Source organism: Salvelinus namaycush, unplaced genomic scaffold, assembly GCF_016432855.1.
Source record: "Salvelinus namaycush isolate Seneca unplaced genomic scaffold, SaNama_1.0 Scaffold372, whole genome shotgun sequence".
Classification (NCBI taxonomy): domain Eukaryota; kingdom Metazoa; phylum Chordata; class Actinopteri; order Salmoniformes; family Salmonidae; genus Salvelinus; species Salvelinus namaycush.
Genome location: NW_024060697.1, coordinates 78,769 through 96,897, shown reverse-complemented (window position 1 = coordinate 96,897; position 18,129 = coordinate 78,769). Strand labels below are relative to the sequence as shown.

At 46.7% G+C, this 18,129-nt stretch overlaps 1 protein-coding gene across 1 annotated transcript in view; it reads left to right on the top strand.

Annotated features, from left to right (window-relative positions):
* ulk4 (unc-51 like kinase 4) overlaps window positions 1-18,129 on the top strand; it is a 123,306-nt gene that overhangs the window by 47,683 nt on the left and 57,494 nt on the right. The window contains exons 23-27 of the mRNA XM_038985751.1: window positions 6,869-7,002; window positions 9,848-9,969; window positions 14,347-14,403; window positions 14,485-14,536; window positions 14,648-14,742. Coding sequence (XP_038841679.1) covers window positions 6,869-7,002; window positions 9,848-9,969; window positions 14,347-14,403; window positions 14,485-14,536; window positions 14,648-14,742 — 460 coding nt within the window. The remainder of the gene's footprint in view (window positions 1-6,868; window positions 7,003-9,847; window positions 9,970-14,346; window positions 14,404-14,484; window positions 14,537-14,647; window positions 14,743-18,129) is intronic.

Genomic DNA, 18,129 nt, shown 5'->3' with positions numbered 1-18,129 from the left:
ATGTATTTAAGTCATCTGAATGGCCCTGGATCTTTGATTTCCCCCTCTTGCTTTGGCTTCACCTGGCTGCTGCAGAACTGACTGCTGCCTGCCAGCTGCCTGGCATAGCAGGCTCCTATGTACCTCCTTACAGTGAAATGATCAGTTGGTAGAATGAGGGAGATTTATTGGTACAAATGGGATGTGTTTGTGTGGAAGGTCTTTATAGGTCAGAAGTGTATGGGTTAATACCACAGCTGTCTTCCTGTCACACTGGGGAGGTATTTTCTTTCCAAGGACCAGGAATATATTGTATCACTACAGAGAGATGTAGGTCTATCAAGGACCAGGAATATACTGTATCACTACAGAGAGATGTAGGTCTATCAAGGACCAGGAATATACTGTATCACTACAGAGAGATGTAGGTCTATCAAGGACCAGGAATATACTGTATCACTACAGAGAGATGTAGGTCTATCGCTGCCCCAAGGTGCTTTGCTGTACTGAAATCTGGCACACTGTTTTTCTCATCTGTTCATTTGGTTGTGATTAATATCATATTTTCTGGTGTTTGAAGACCCCATGTTTATTTTTACTTTTAAAACAGCTGTATGCCAGTAATATCATGCCAGTGCCAGTTACTTGCTTGGGCTTCTTTCCCCTCTCAAGTGTTTCTCGCAAATCTTCTCAGTGTTTTTCATTGCTGTCTAATTTGGAAGCCAGGTGTTTTTGGGGAGGGGAGTAGATGGCTGCTGGGTAAACGTCTGTGGATGGAGTATGTTATGCAGACGTGTGTTCTGTTGGTGGAAAACAAGTTAGGCCTAATTAACACTGCATGTTAATAAGCAAGCGCCCAGGGGCTGTACGTACATGTGTGTGTGTGTGTTTCTGTGTCTGTCTGTCTGTCTCTGTGTGTGTGTCTCTCTGTGTGTCTGTCTCTCTGTGTGTGTGTCGGTCTCTCTCTCTCTCTCTCTGTGTGTGTGTGTGTGTGTTTGTGTGTGTGTGTGTGTTTTGCAGCTGTATCTGCTAATTGACATGCATACCATCTCTGTACAGTGGTGTACTGACCTGTAGACATCACATCTGTCTCTGTACAGTGGTGTACTGACCTGTAGACATCACATCTGTCTCTGTCCAGTGGTGTACTGACCTGTAGATATCACATCTGTCTCTGTCCAGTGGTGTACTGACCTGTAGACATCACATCTGTCTCTGTCCAGTGGTGTACTGACCTGTAGACATCACATCTGTCTCTGTACAGTGGTGTACTGACCTGTAGACATCACATCTGTCTCTGTCCAGTGGTGTACTGACCTGTAGACATCACATCTGTCTCTGTACAGTGGTGTACTGACCTGTAGACATCACATCTGTCTCTCTGTACAGTGGTGTACTGACCTGTAGACATCACATCTGTCTCTGTACAGTGGTGTACTGACCTGTAGACATCACATCTGTCTCTGTCCAGTGGTGTACTGACCTGTAGACATCACATCTGTCTCTGTCCAGTGGTGTACTGACCTGTAGACATCACATCTGTCTCTCTGTCCAGTGGTGTACTGACCTGTAGACATCACATCTGTCTCTGTCCAGTGGTGTACTGACCTGTAGACATCACATGTGTCTCTCTGTACAGTGGTGTACTGACCTGTAGACACCACATCTGTCTCTGTACAGTGGTGTACTGACCTGTAGACATCACATCTGTCTCTCTGTCCAGTGGTGTACTGACCTGTAGACACCACATCTGTCTCTGTACAGTGGTGTACTGACCTGTAGACATCACATCTGTCTCTCTGTCCAGTGGTGTACTGACCTGTAGACATCACATCTGTCTCTCTGTCCAGTGGTGTACTGACCTGTAGACATCACATCTGTCTCTGTACAGTGGTGTACTGACCTGTAGACATCACATCTGTCTCTGTACAGTGGTGTACTGACCTGTAGACATCACATCTGTCTCTGTCCAGTGGTGTACTGACCTGTAGACATCACATCTGTCTCTCTGTCCAGTGGTGTACTGACCTGTAGACATCACATCTGTCTCTCTGTCCAGTGGTGTACTGACCTGTAGACATCACATCTGTCTCTCTGTCCAGTGGTGTACTGACCTGTAGACATCACATCTGTCTCTCTGTCCAGTGGTGTACTGACCTGTAGACACCACATCTGTCTCTGTCCAGTGGTTTACTGACCTGTAGACATCACATCTGTCTCTGTACAGTGGTGTACTGACCTGTAGACGCCACATCTGTCTCTGTCCAGTGGTGTACTGACCTGTAGACATCACATCTGTCTCTCTGTCCAGTGGTGTACTGACCTGTAGACATCACATCTGTCTCTGTACAGTGGTGTACTGACCTGTAGACGTCACATCTGTCTTTGTACAGTGGTGTACTGACCTGTAGACGTCACATCTGTCTCTCTGTACAGTGGTGTACTGACCTGTAGACATCACATCTGTCTCTGTCCAGTGGTGTACTGACCTGTAGACATCACATCTGTCTCTGTCCAGTGGTGTACTGACCTGTAGACATCACATCTGTCTCTCTGTCCAGTGGTGTACTGACCTGTAGACATCACATCTGTCTCTCTGTCCAGTGGTGTACTGACCTGTAGACATCACATCTGTCTCTGTCCAGTGGTGTACTGACCTGTAGACATCACATCTGTCTCTGTCCAGTGGTGTACTGACCTGTAGACATCACATCTGTCTCTCTCTCCAGTGGTGTACTGACCTGTAGACATCACATCTGTCTCTCTGTCCAGTGGTGTACTGACCTGTAGACATCACATCTGTCTCTGTCCAGTGGTGTACTGACCTGTAGACATCACATCTGTCTCTGTCCAGTTGTGTACTGACCTGTAGACATCACATCTGTCTCTCTGTCCAGTAGTGTACTGACCTGTAGACATCACATCTGTCTCTGTCCAGTGGTGTACTGACCTGTAGACATCACATCTGTCTCTGTCCAGTGGTGTACTGACCTGTAGACATCACATCTGTCTCTGTCCAGTGGTGTACTGACCTGTAGACATCACATCTGTCTCTGTCCAGTGGTGTACTGACCTGTAGACATCACATCTGTCTCTGTCCAGTGGTGTACTGACCTGTAGACATCACATCTGTCTCTGTCCAGTGGTGTACTGACCTGTAGACACCACATCTGTCTCTGTCCAGTGGTTTACTGACCTGTAGACATCACATCTGTCTCTGTACAGTGGTGTACTGACCTGTAGACGCCACATCTGTCTCTGTACAGTGGTGTACTGACCTGTAGACGCCACATCTGTCTCTGTCCAGTGGTGTACTGACCTGTAGACATCACATCTGTCTCTCTGTCCAGTGGTGTACTGACCTGTAGACATCACATCTGTCTCTGTACAGTGGTGTACTGACCTGTAGACGTCACATCTGTCTTTGTACAGTGGTGTACTGACCTGTAGACGTCACATCTGTCTTTGTACAGTGGTGTACTGACCTGTAGACATCACATCTGTCTCTGTCCAGTGGTGTACTGACCTGTAGACATCACATCTGTCTCTGTCCAGTGGTGTACTGACCTGTAGACATCACATCTGTCTCTCTGTCCAGTGGTGTACTGACCTGTAGACATCACATCTGTCTCTGTACAGTGGTGTACTGACCTGTAGACACCACATCTGTCTCTGTCCAGTGGTGTACTGACCTGTAGACATCACATCTGTCTCTCTGTACAGTGGTGTACTGACCTGTAGACATCACATCTGTCTCTCTGTACAGTGGTGTACTGACCTGTAGACATCACATCTGTCTCTGTCCAGTGGTGTACTGACCTGTAGACATCACATCTGTCTCTGTCCAGTGGTGTACTGACCTGTAGACATCACATCTGTCTCTCTGTCCAGTGGTGTACTGACCTGTAGACATCACATCTGTCTCTCTGTCCAGTGGTGTACTGACCTGTAGACATCACATCTGTCTCTCTGTCCAGTGGTGTACTGACCTGTAGACATCACATCTGTCTCTGTCCAGTGGTGTACTGACCTGTAGACATCACATCTGTCTCTGTCCAGTGGTGTACTGACCTGTAGACATCACATCTGTCTCTCTGTACAGTGGTGTACTGACCTGTAGACATCACATCTGTCTCTGTACAGTGGTGTACTGACCTGTAGACATCACATCTGTCTCTGTACAGTGGTGTACTGACCTGTAGACATCACATCTGTCTCTGTACAGTGGTGTACTGACCTGTAGACGTCACATCTGTCTCTGTACAGTGGTGTACTGACCTGTAGACGTCACATCTGTCTCTGTACAGTGGTGTACTGACCTGTAGACGTCACATCTGTCTCTGTCCAGTGGTGTACTGACCTGTAGACGTCACATCTGTCTCTGTCCAGTGGTGTACTGACCTGTAGACGTCACATCTGTCTCTGTCCAGTGGTGTACTGACCTGTAGACGTCACATCTGTCTCTGTCCAGTGGTGTACTGACCTGTAGACGTCACATCTGTCTCTGTCCAGTGGTGTACTGACCTGTAGACGTCACATCTGTCTCTGTCCAGTGGTGTACTGACCTGTAGACATCACATCTGTCTCTGTCCAGTGGTGTACTGACCTGTAGACATCACATCTGTCTCTGTCCAGTGGTGTACTGACCTGTAGACATCACATCTGTCTCTGTCCAGTGGTGTACTGACCTGTAGACATCACATCTGTCTCTGTCCAGTGGTGTACTGACCTGTAGACATCACATCTGTCTCTGTCCAGTGGTGTACTGACCTGTAGACATCACATCTGTCTCTGTCCAGTGGTGTACTGACCTGTAGACGCCACATCTGTCTCTGTCCAGTGGTGTACTGACCTGTAGACATCACATCTGTCTCTGTCCAGTGGTGTACTGACCTGTAGACATCACATCTGTCTCTGTCCAGTGGTGTACTGACCTGTAGACATCACATCTGTCTCTCTGTCCAGTGGTGTACTGACCTGTAGACATCACATCTGTCTCTGTACAGTGGTGTACTGACCTGTAGACATCACATCTGTCTCTGTACAGTGGTGTACTGACCTGTAGATGCCACATCTGTCTCTGTCCAGTGGTGTACTGACCTGTAGACATCACATCTGTCTCTCTGTCCAGTGGTGTACTGACCTGTAGACATCACATCTGTCTCTGTACAGTGGTGTACTGACCTGTAGACATCACATCTGTCTCTGTCCAGTGGTGTACTGACCTGTAGACGTCACATCTGTCTCTGTACAGTGGTGTACTGACCTGTAGACATCACATCTGTCTCTGTCCAGTGGTGTACTGACCTGTAGACATCACATCTGTCTCTGTCCAGTGGTGTACTGACCTGTAGACATCACATCTGTCTCTCTGTCCAGTGGTGTACTGACCTGTAGACATCACATCTGTCTCTGTACAGTGGTGTACTGACCTGTAGACACCACATCTGTCTCTGTCCAGTGGTGTACTGACCTGTAGACATCACATCTGTCTCTCTGTACAGTGGTGTACTGACCTGTAGACATCACATCTGTCTCTCTGTACAGTGGTGTACTGACCTGTAGACATCACATCTGTCTCTGTCCAGTGGTGTACTGACCTGTAGACATCACATCTGTCTCTGTCCAGTGGTGTACTGACCTGTAGACATCACATCTGTCTCTCTGTCCAGTGGTGTACTGACCTGTAGACATCACATCTGTCTCTCTGTCCAGTGGTGTACTGACCTGTAGACATCACATCTGTCTCTCTGTCCAGTGGTGTACTGACCTGTAGACATCACATCTGTCTCTCTGTCCAGTGGTGTACTGACCTGTAGACATCACATCTGTCTCTGTCCAGTGGTGTACTGACCTGTAGACATCACATCTGTCTCTGTCCAGTGGTGTACTGACCTGTAGACATCACATCTGTCTCTCTGTACAGTGGTGTACTGACCTGTAGACATCACATCTGTCTCTGTACAGTGGTGTACTGACCTGTAGACATCACATCTGTCTCTGTACAGTGGTGTACTGACCTGTAGACATCACATCTGTCTCTGTACAGTGGTGTACTGACCTGTAGACATCACATCTGTCTCTGTACAGTGGTGTACTGACCTGTAGACATCACATCTGTCTCTGTACAGTGGTGTACTGACCTGTAGACATCACATCTGTCTCTGTCCAGTGGTGTACTGACCTGTAGACATCACATCTGTCTCTGTACAGTGGTGTACTGACCTGTAGACATCACATATGAGGGTTGTTCTTGTTTCAACTTGCAGGCTGTGTGTTTGAGTTCCAGAGTCTTGTTTCAACTTGCAGGCTGTGTGTTTGAGTTCAAGAGTCTTGTTTCAACTTGCAGGCTGTGTGTTTGAGTTCCAGAGTCTTGTTTCAACTTGCAGGCTTTGTGTTTGAGTTCAAGAGTCTTGTTTCAACTTGCAGGCTGTGTGTTTGAGTTCCAGAGTCTTGTTTCAACTTGCAGGCTGTGTGTTTGAGTTCAAGAGTCTTGTTTCAACTTGCAGGCTGTGTGTTTGAGTTCCAGAGTCTTGTTTCAACTTGCAGGCTGTGTGTTTGAGTTCAAGAGTCTTGTTTCAACTTGCAGGCTGTGTGTTTGAGTTCAAGAGTCTTGTTTCAACTTGCAGGCTGTGTGTTTGAGTTCAAGAGTCTTGTTTCAACTTGCAGGCTGTGTGTTTGAGTTCAAGAGTCTTGTTGCAGCTTGAGGGCTGATTTGATGCTCCTCATTGATCTCTGAATCTATTAGCCTTTATTTTTAACCCTAATTGTTGTAATGAATATCATTTGTTTGCTATAATACGTCTGTTTTCAATGGCTTGTATTGATCCCGGCTCCGTCCGGCTCCAGGGTAGATTGGAGGCTGTAGGTGAATGATAATGTTTTGCAGGCTGGTGATGTACATTGAAAGAGACATCAGGCAGGCCACGCCAGGGAAGGAGCTACAAAGCAGCAATGAATACCTGTCAAAATGCCTCGATCTGCTCATCCGTCACGTCGTGCTGCAGCTGCCAGCCATTCTGGGTAAATCAATCACAATAACACAAAAACCACAGCACTAAGAGGAGATGAGGAGAGGAGGAGGGGAGGGGAGAAGAGAGGAGGGGAGGGGAGATGAGAAGAGGGGAGGGGAGAGGAGAAGAGGGGAGGGGAGGGGAGAGGAGGTGAAGTGAAGTGGGGTTGAGGGGAACTTGCATCAATGGCTGGATGGAGCAAGCCAATTTGATTCTCCCTCTTTTTAATTACCTTTCTGATTGAATTTTAAATCACCCAGCCAGGTATTGACCTTTTCCTGACGTTTAATTTGTAAATCAGTGCTGCTAACATGGCACGTCTCCCATCAGAGGGCCGGAAGCCAGACCCAACTGGTTCAAACCGGTCCGCTCTCATTCTCCTCTAAGATCACTGGGAGGAGAGGAGGGGAGAGGAGAGAGGAGGAGAGGGTATGGGGACGGATGGGGAGATCACAGGGAGAGGAGGAGATTAGTAGAGGGGAAGGGGTGGGGTGGGGAGAGGAGACTGAAGGGGAGGAGAGGTGATGAAAAGGGGAGAGGAAAGGGGGGGGGGGGGGCAAGGGAGGGGTGGGGAGAGAGAACCCTCTCTCTGTACTCTGTAGATCACATGCTGTCTGTCTGTCACCTCTCTGTACTGTGTAGATGACATGCTGTATGTCTGTCACCCCTCTGTACTGTGTAAATTATATGCTGTCTGTCACCCCTCTGTCCTCTGTACTGTGTAGATGACATGCTGTCTGTCTGTCTGTCACCCCTCTCTCCTCTGTACTGTGTAGATGACATGCTGTCTGTCCCTCACCCCTCTCTCCTCTGTCCTCTGTACTGTTTAGATGACATGCTGTCTGTCGGTCTCTCACCCCTCTCTCCTCTGCCCTCTGTACTGTGTAGATGACATGCTGTCTGTCTGTCTCTCACCCCTCTCTCCTCTGTCCTCTTTACTGTGTAGATGACATGCTGTCTGTCTGTCTCTCACCCCTCTCTCCTCTGTACTGTGTAGATGACATGCTGTCTGTCTGTCTCTCACCCCTCTCTTCTCTGTCCTCTGTACTGTGTAGATGACATGCTGTCTGTCTGTCTCTCTCTCCTCTGTCCTCTGTACTGTGTGGATGACATGCTGTCTGTCTCTCACCCCTCTCTCCTCTGTCCTCTGTACTGTGTAGATGACATGCTGTCTGTCTGTCTCTCACCCCTCTCTCCTCTGTCCTCTGTACTGTGTAGATGACATGCTGTCTGTCTGTCTCTCACCCCTCTGTCCTCTACTGTGTGGATGACATGCTGTCTGTCTCTCACCCCTCTCTCCTCTGTCCTCTGTACTGTGTAGATGACATGCTGTCTGTCTGTCTCTCACCTCTCTCTCCTCTGTCCTCTGTACTGTGTAAATGACATGCTGTCTGTCTCTCTCTCCTCTGGAATCAGTGCTGCTAACATGGCACGTCTCCCATCAGAGGGCCGGAAGCCAGACCCAACTGGTTCAAACCGGTCCGCTCTCATTCTCCTCTAAGATCACTGGGAGGAGAGGAGGGGAGAGGAGAGAGGAGGAGAGGGTATGGGGACGGATGGGGAGATCACAGGGAGAGGAGGAGATTAGTAGAGGGGAAGGGGTGGGGTGGGGAGAGGAGACTGAAGGGGAGGAGAGGTGATGAAAAGGGGAGAGGAAAGGGGGGGGGGGGGGCAAGGGAGGGGTGGGGAGAGAGAACCCTCTCTCTGTACTCTGTAGATCACATGCTGTCTGTCTGTCACCTCTCTGTACTGTGTAGATGACATGCTGTATGTCTGTCACCCCTCTGTACTGTGTAAATTATATGCTGTCTGTCACCCCTCTGTCCTCTGTACTGTGTAGATGACATGCTGTCTGTCTGTCTGTCACCCCTCTCTCCTCTGTACTGTGTAGATGACATGCTGTCTGTCCCTCACCCCTCTCTCCTCTGTCCTCTGTACTGTTTAGATGACATGCTGTCTGTCGGTCTCTCACCCCTCTCTCCTCTGCCCTCTGTACTGTGTAGATGACATGCTGTCTGTCTGTCTCTCACCCCTCTCTCCTCTGTCCTCTTTACTGTGTAGATGACATGCTGTCTGTCTGTCTCTCACCCCTCTCTCCTCTGTACTGTGTAGATGACATGCTGTCTGTCTGTCTCTCACCCCTCTCTTCTCTGTCCTCTGTACTGTGTAGATGACATGCTGTCTGTCTGTCTCTCTCTCCTCTGTCCTCTGTACTGTGTAGATGACATGCTGTCTGTCTGTCTGTCTGTCCTCTGTACTGTGTAGATGACATGCTGTCTGTCTCTCACCCCTCTCTTCTCAGTCCTCTGTACTGTGTAGATGACATGCTGTCTGTCTGTCTCTCACCCCTCTCTCCTCTGTCCTCTGTACTGTGTAGATGACATGCTGTCTGTCTGTCTCTCACCTCTCTCTCCTCTGTCCTCTGTACTGTGTAAATGACATGTTGTCTGTCTGTCTCTCACCCCTCTGTCCTCTACTGTGTGGATGACATGCTGTCTGTCTCTCACCCCTCTCTCCTCTGTCCTCTGTACTGTGTAGATGACATGCTGTCTGTCTGTCTCTCACCCCTCTCTCCTCTGTCCTCTGTACTGTGTAGATGACATGCTGTCTGTCTGTCTCTCACCCCTCTGTCCTCTACTGTGTGGATGACATGCTGTCTGTCTCTCACCCCTCTCTCCTCTGTCCTCTGTACTGTGTAGATGACATGCTGTCTGTCTGTCTCTCACCTCTCTCTCCTCTGTCCTCTGTACTGTGTAAATGACATGCTGTCTGTCTGTCTCTCTCTCCTCTGTCCTCTGTACTGTGTAGATGACATGCTGTCTGTCTCTCTCTCCTCTGTCCTCTGTACTGTGTAGATGACATGCTGTCCGCGCTGGGCAGTATAGTGGGCAGGAAGCATCCCTCCACTGTTCAGGCCAAGCAGCTGAAACAGAGTGTACCCATGATGACTGTGATGCTCCACCTCCTCACCTCTCAGGTAACCCTTCCTACTGTACACAGGTATGTCACGAACACTGTCTGTTAGGGCTGGCCACTATACCGTATTCTACCATATACCGCTATTGATGCACGGACCGGTTTGGGTTTTTACTTAAGCAGTAATGCACCTCGGGGGTTTGTGGTATATGGCCAATATACCACAGCTAAGAAATGTTCTTATACACGACGCATCGCGGAGTACAGCCTGGACACAGCCCTTAGCCGTGGTATATTGGCCATATACCACAAACCCCTTAGGTACTTTATTGCTATTATAAACTGGTTACCAATGGAATTAGAGCAGTAAAAATACATGTTTTGTCATACCTGTGGTATACGGTCTGATATACCATGGCTGTCAGCCAATCGGCATTCAGGGCTCGAACCACCCAGTTTATAATTTAACTTATATAACGGTATTTGAATGTTTGGTTTGTTAAATGTTAAACGCAGTGTGTAACATCCCATTTTTATAGTTTACTTCGCTACTTGAGTCATCTCTCTCTACTCTCTCTCTATCCATGCAGCTTTCCACACAGACCTAGCCCCGCCCCACACAGACCTAGCCCCGCCCCACACAGACCTAGCCCCGCCCCACACAGACATAGCCCCGCCCCACACAGACCTAACCCCGCCCCTGTCACTTAAGGAGCACATTTGTTGTTCCTCGACCAGGGGACACTGGTTCAGTCTGCATGGTCACTGCAGCACATACAACAATGTTGATGACAACGACGCTTTTTTCACTTTGCTTCTTATTATAAATCCACTAGTGTTTTATAATGACACTATTATTTTGTGTTTCTTATATCTGCAAACAGCTAGTTTGTATTTTTATTAGCAAGTTGGGCCTAAATTGTGTTAGCCTCTAATGCTAATCGCTCTTTAGCTGGCTAGCTAGCTAGTTAATAAATGTACTGAATCAGAGCAAACGTAATTAGCTATACTGCCTGATAATACCAGTGATGGTTTAGACCTAAATCAGCATGTTGTCTAAATCAGAGGACTACGCGAAGCATGAATATGTTAGCTACATGAAGTAGCTAAGAGAAAACATTCAATGTAGCCAAAGATGATATTGTCCCTTAGGAAACACTGTGGTTCCTACCCTGTCACAATAACTCCTCCCTGGCACTTTCATTCATTGTCACGTCAAACAACACTGTATCATTATATTCTAACTATATAATTAGAATAATCATTATATTTCCATGATTCCAACGGTTCACCCAACTTTTTTGCTCTAAATTGCAAGCCAAATCACAATTGGAACATTTGGTTAAAAATAAGGCCTAGATTGTTTGCCCATATTGTTCAGCCCTACAGTACGTGGCAGTGTGGAAATGATCTCAAATGAGTGCAGGAAATGCAGAAATTGATGAAAATTCTGAATTTTTTGGGGGGTTGAATTGAACAGTATAAAACAATTAGAATGGAGAAAGACCCATTGAAATCACAAAATAGCACTGCGTTCGGCCACCCCCCCTTCTGTGCGTTCGGCCACCCCCCCTTCTGTGCGTTCGGCCACCCCCCCACCCCCCCTTCTGTGCTTTCAGCCACCCCCCCTTCTGTGCGTTCGGCCACCCCCCCTTCTGAACCAACAGTTGCATCTTCAGATGAATGCACTGACTGTAAGTCACTCTGGATAAGTGCTTCTGCTAAATGACTCAAATGTAAAAATGTTCAACTAAAGCACATTTACAACTTCTATTATTCAAAACCATAAAATACTTTCATACCGTCCAATTTTTTTTTAATGACCATGATATTATATTTTGGTCATATCGCCCAGCCCTACTCTGTGTGTGTGTGTGTGTGTACAGATCAAGTACGATACGTGCGTGATTGCGAAATGAGATCACTTGTTTAATAAGATGGGACCTCAGTCAGTTATAATTGATTCACAAGTTAATGTCCAGGATGGGTCAGGATCGCTGACTCTATTGAATAACTCCCAATTGTCTGTTTGAACATCTTATAGCATCTCTCCATCATAAAACATACAGCACACTGCCTAGAGGCTTCAACTGATGCTTATTGATACATTTCTGAAACCCTTCTGCTGTTATGTCCACTCCTACCACCTAGAGCCAATGAATCAGGGGGTTAGCTTTAAGAGCTGTGAGTCTCTCTCCTCATCCAAACCAACAGAGATCATAATCAACTTTATCACAGGCAGAGTAGAGCAGGGAACTGTGCCAGAGACCACGGCTCATCTGAGCACTGCCGCAGCTAATTGGATTAGAATGCTGCAGTCGAACAGTCACACACACACACACGCACACACACACACACGCATCAAGTACTGTGTGCAATGAGCGTCAATAACCTTGATACGTAATTGAAGTTGCTTCGTTTTATGCTTACATACAGTATCTGAGCTGTTTGGAGTGGTGAAACTGATGTGGTTGTTTACCAATATGCTTCTGGTTCACCTGGATACCTGTCGGCTGGCCAACACTGAGAGGGTGTCAAATAATAAACCAGCTTAACAAGGAGAAGTTGAAATATTCACACCCCACCTACTGTACATCTGATCTATGTTACTGTGGCAAAACAGATTTAGATATCAAAGTCATAGCTGATGCACTATTGAAGTTTACATTTAGGCTAAACTTTTAATCATCTTTTCCAAAGCCATGATTACTAATAGATAATATACCCAGACATGTCACATAAACGTCTAGAAAATGCATTAAAGGTTGTTATTTTCATCCCACTCTGCCTCACAGACAGATTATTGCCAGTTGCCAATAGACATGGTGTGGAGATTGGATTTAGTGGTGACTGTTTCAATTGAGCAGAAATGATGAATATGACTAAATCTTAGCGAGAGAGATGCTTGTCAACAAGCAGCCTGCTGGATGAAACCATGCAGTGATTAAATATCGCTCCTCCATTTCCCCTGCCATTCTTCACGGAGACTAGACAACACCACCACAGCCTTGAGCGTCTCATTAGAAAAGTAATAACTTGTCACTCTCATAGATCCCCCCTCTGCCATTGCCTCATTTTACAAGGTAACACATTTACTAGTCTGTTAAATGGGGTTACTGTGTTATTTATCTGTGATGTGACAGATAGCTGTCCCTAATAGCGGTGGTCCTTGCCATGCGTGGGTAATAACATGATGGTATTAAAACTAACTGTAGCTGGACTCTGATGTGAGTCTGGTCTTACTGATGATATTAAAACTAACTGTAGCTGGACTCTGATGTGAGTCTGGTCTTACTGATGGTATTAAAACTAACTGTAGATGGACTCTGATGTGAGTCTGGTCTTACTGATGATATTAAAACTAACTGTAGCTGGACTCTGATGTGAGTCTGGTCTTACTGATGGTATTAAAACTAACTGTAGATGGACTCTGATGTGAGTCTGGTCTTACTGATGGTATTAAAACTAACTGTAGATGGACTCTGATGTGAGTCTGGTCTTACTGATGGTATTAAAACTAACTGTAGATGGACTCTGATGTGAGTCTGGTCTTACTGATGGTATTAAAACTAACTGTAGATGGACTCTGATGTGAGTCTGGTCTTACTGATGATATTAAAACTAACTGTAGCTGGACTCTGATGTGAGTCTGGTCTTACTGATGATATTAAAACTAACTGTAGCTGGACTCTGATGTGAGTCTGGTCTTACTGATGATATTAAAACTAACTGTAGCTGGACTCTGATGTGAGTCTGGTCTTACTGATGATATTAAAACTAACTGTAGCTGGACTCTGATGTGAGTCTGGTCTTACTGATGATATTAAAACTAACTGTAGCTGGACTCTGATGTGAGTCTGGTCTTACTGATGATATTAAAACTAACTGTAGCTGGGCTCTGATGTGAGTCTGGTCTTACTGATGATATTAAAACTAACTGTAGCTGGACTCTGATGTGAGTCGGGACTGATGCTCTGGTTTACATCTATGTGTCAGTCACTTTACTACAGGCCACGTCTGCCCTGGAGCTCGTTATCAATACATGTATGGAGCAGTCCTTTAATGTTGTTTGGAGTGTTTGTTTTAGTGGATGCACTCTCTCTCTCTCTCGTGTGTGTGTGTGTGTGTGTGTGTGTGTGTGTGTGTGTGTGTGTGTGTGTGTGTGTGTGTGTGTGTGTGTGTGTGTGTGTTTGCACTGCTGGACCTGGTGAGAAAGAGAAAACGATGCTCTACTGTGGGCTGACAGCTCAGTGGGGCTTTACGAAGCCTCTGCTTACAGGAGCAGAGAAAGTAGGCAGGGAATTAAGAGTTAGAGAGGAGGACAGGTTGGCTGAGGTCAGAGAGACAGAACTTACTGTAACTGTGACACAGTGTAATATCTATCTCCCTTTCCCTCTCTCTCTCTCTCTCTCTCTCTGTCTCTCTCTCTGTTTTTTAGATATTCAGGCCACAGGTTGTGACTGAGGAGTTTCTCTTCAAATTTGGAGCACTGCTGGTAAGTCATTGAGACAGCGATGTGTAGTGGTATAGTCCCATGGCCTTCTGCACCCCTCATTTCTTATGTTTTGTCTTCCAGAATCACATAACATCTATTGATGCCAGTGAGACCAGTTTGGGCAGTGCAATAGGTGAGTGAATATCAGCTTGCTTTATCACTGGTTATTAGTAGTATAGGTTTCATCTGGACAACTGACCCATAAAGTCCATACTGTAGGTGTAACCTGCTGCTTGATTCCCAGGACAAGCAGGTTCAGAGGAGCTGATCAGGAACACTCTGTCAGCTGTGGAGGCCATCACCCAGCACCCAGCCCTGCTGATGCCCTATCACTGTACTGTGAGTAGGATCCTAGTCCCTAACCTCTTAGCCCCTTAGCCCAAACTCCTTAGCCCCTAGTCCCTAATCTCATAGTCTCTGGCCCCTTAGCCCCAAACCCTTAGCACCTAACCTCTTAGCCCCTAGTCCCTAACCTCTTAGCCCCTAACCCCTTAGCCCCTAGTCCCTAACCTCTTAGCCACTAACCCCTTACCCCCTAACCCCTTAGCCCCTAGCCACTAACCCCCTCACCCCTTAGCCCCAACCCCTTAGCCCCTAACCTCTTAGCCCCTAGCCATTAACCCCTTAGCTCCTAACCTCTTAGTCCCTAATCTCTTAGCCCCTAGTCCCTAACCTCTTAGCCACTAACCCCTTACCCCCTAACCCCTTAGCCCCTAGCCACTAACCCCCTGACCCCTTAGCCCCAACCCCTTAGCCCCTAGCCATTAACCCCTTAGCCCCTAACCTCTTAGCCCCTAACCTCTTAGCCCCTAGTCCCTAACCTCTTAGCCCCTAACCCCTTACCCCCTAACCCCTTAGCCCCTAGCCACTAACCCCCTTAGCCCCAACCCCTTAGCCCCTAACCTCTTAGCCCCTAGCCATTAACCCCTTAGCCCCTAACCTCTTAGCCCCCAACCCCTTAGCCCCTAACCTCTTAGCCCCTAACCTCTTAGCCCCTAACCTCTTAGCCCCTAACCTCTTAGCCCCTAACCTCTTAGCCCCTAGCCTCTTAGCCACTAGCCTCTTAGCCCCTATCCCCCAACTCCTTCGCTCCTAACCCCTTAGCCCCTAGTCCCTAACCTCTTAGCCCCTATCCCCTAACCACTAGCCCCTAACTCCCTAGCACAACAGTCTCTTTTCACCATCTAGGCTCTATTAACGCCCCATCACTGTACTGTGAGTCTGGCCCTGTGGTCTGCAAGGCTCCTGCAGCAACAGCAGCTCCCTAAGCCCTAGGCACTGCAGCCTGCAGCAACACTGGCCTCGTCCAGAAACAACCCTTGACCCCTAACCCCTAGGCACTGGTCCACTCAGATGTCCACTCAGCCTCTCGACACTTATGTAGATCTAAGGACTAGTGGTTAGGGGTTGTCTACCAGCCCTGTACTTCCCTCCCCAACACAGGGCCCTGGCATGGGGGGTTGACTTGGAGTAGTCATGTATGGTGTTGGAGAGAGACTGTCAGGCCAGCAGACCATCAGTTGTGCTGTCTCAGAGGAGCTCCAGCAGAGTGCAGCTGGGCCTTGGTCTGGTCTGAGGAGACTGTGTAATGAATATTGACATACAGGAAGGAGCTGGGCCAGGCACGGCCTGAGTCCTAAATGGAGCGCTATTCCCTATATACTATTGGCCATGGTCAAAAGTAGTGCACTATAAAGGGAATAGGGTGCCATTTGGGACGCAGACAGGAAGTAATGAGTTGAAGAGGCTTGATGTTCCTGTGAAGAAGAAGAGCAGCTCCTCTGATACTAAGAAGAAGAAGAAGCACAGCTCCTCTCATACTGAGTAACATGAGAAGAAACTTGAATTACATGTCTGACACTAGTCATTAGATTCCGCTGAGCGTTGTCTGTCAGCGGTGGGGTTTTGGGAAGGGAGCAGTACACACACACACACACACATGCATGAGTACACACACATACACACACAGTTTAATGTTTCCTTTTGTTCCTGAGTGGCGCAGTGGTCTAAGGCACTGCATCTCAGTGCAAGAGGCGTCACTACAGTTCCTGGTTTGAATCCAGGCTGTATCACATCCGGACGGTATTTGGAGTCCCATAGGGCGGCGCACAATTGGCCCAGCGTCGTCCGGGTTTGGCCGGGGTAGGGAGTCATTGTAAATAAGAATTTGTTCTTAACTGACTTGCCTAGTTAAATAAAGGTTAAATAAATTGTTGGAACAAGCTCTCTGCAGAGGTGAACCACAGCAATATCGGATCTAGTCATCTGTTTTTAGTTTGATCTATTTATACTCTTGACTGGCTGTTGCCTGATAGAAAAGCTTCTTCTGAGTCAGACAGACACTTAAAAACAGTTTGCACGGCGGAGGGAGAATGTGTGCTAAACAGAATATAATGGGAAATAGGCGACAGCAAAGCACAACAGTCTCTTCTGATGGATATATTCTAATAAACAACAAAGGTGCTCAATGGATCCATCCCAAATGGCACCCCAATCCCCTTATACAGTAGTGCACTGCTTTTGTCCAGGGCGCATAGGGCTCTGGTCGAGGGTAGTGCACTATATAGGGAATAGGCTGCCATTTGGGATGGATCCATCAAGACACAGTACATTCTTTATACCCACCTCAGGCTTCTTATTCTAATGTTGTCTCCTGTTTAGATTACATCCTCGTTGAGACTAGAACAGAACAGAGCGTTTACTGTTGTTTCTATGGAAATAGTCCTCATCATAATAGACTAGAACAGAACAGAGCGTTTACTGTTGTTTCTATGGAAATAGTCCTCATAATAGACTAGAACAGAACAGAGCGTTTACTGTTGTTTCTATGGAAATAGTCCTCATCATACTAGACTAGAACAGAACAGAGCGTTTACTGTTGTTTCTATGGAAATAGTCCTCATCATAATAGACTAGAACAGAGTGTTTACTGTTGTTTCTATGGAAATAGTCCTCATCATAATAGACTAGAACAGAACAGAGCGTTTACTGTTGTTTCTATGGAAATAGTCCTCATCATAATAGACGAGAACAGAACAGAGCGTTTACTGTTGTTTCTATGGAAATAGTCCTCATCATACTAGACTAGAACAGAGCGTTTACTGTTGTTTCTATGGAAATAGTCCTCATAATAGACTAGAACAGAACAGAGCGTTTACTGTTGTTTCTATGGAAATAGTCCTCATAATAGACTAGAACAGAGTGTTTACTGTTGTTTCTATGGAAATAGTCCTCATCATAATAGACGAGAACAGAACAGAGCGTTTACTGTTGTTTCGATGGAAATCGTCCTCATCATAATAGACTAGAACAGAGTGTTTACTGTTGTTTCTATGGAAATAGTCCTCATCATAATAGACGAGAACAGAACAGAGCGTTTACTGTTGTTTCTATGGAAATAGTCCTCATCATAATAGACGAGAACAGAACAGAGCGTTTACTGTTGTTTCGATGGAAATCGTTCTCATCATAATAGACTAGAACAGAGTATTTACTGTTGTTTCTATGGAAATAGTCCTCATCATAATAGACGAGAACAGAACAGAGCGTTTACTGTTGTTTCGATGGAAATCGTCCTCATCATAATAGGGATGGATCCAATTGTTATTATAAAAAGCGCTCACATCAGGTGTTTATGATCGAAGGACAGGGGCAACATGATATTTACATCGAGATTGGGAGTGCTCACACAAGTGCTCGATTTCATTGCTCCTCCCTTTAATAGAC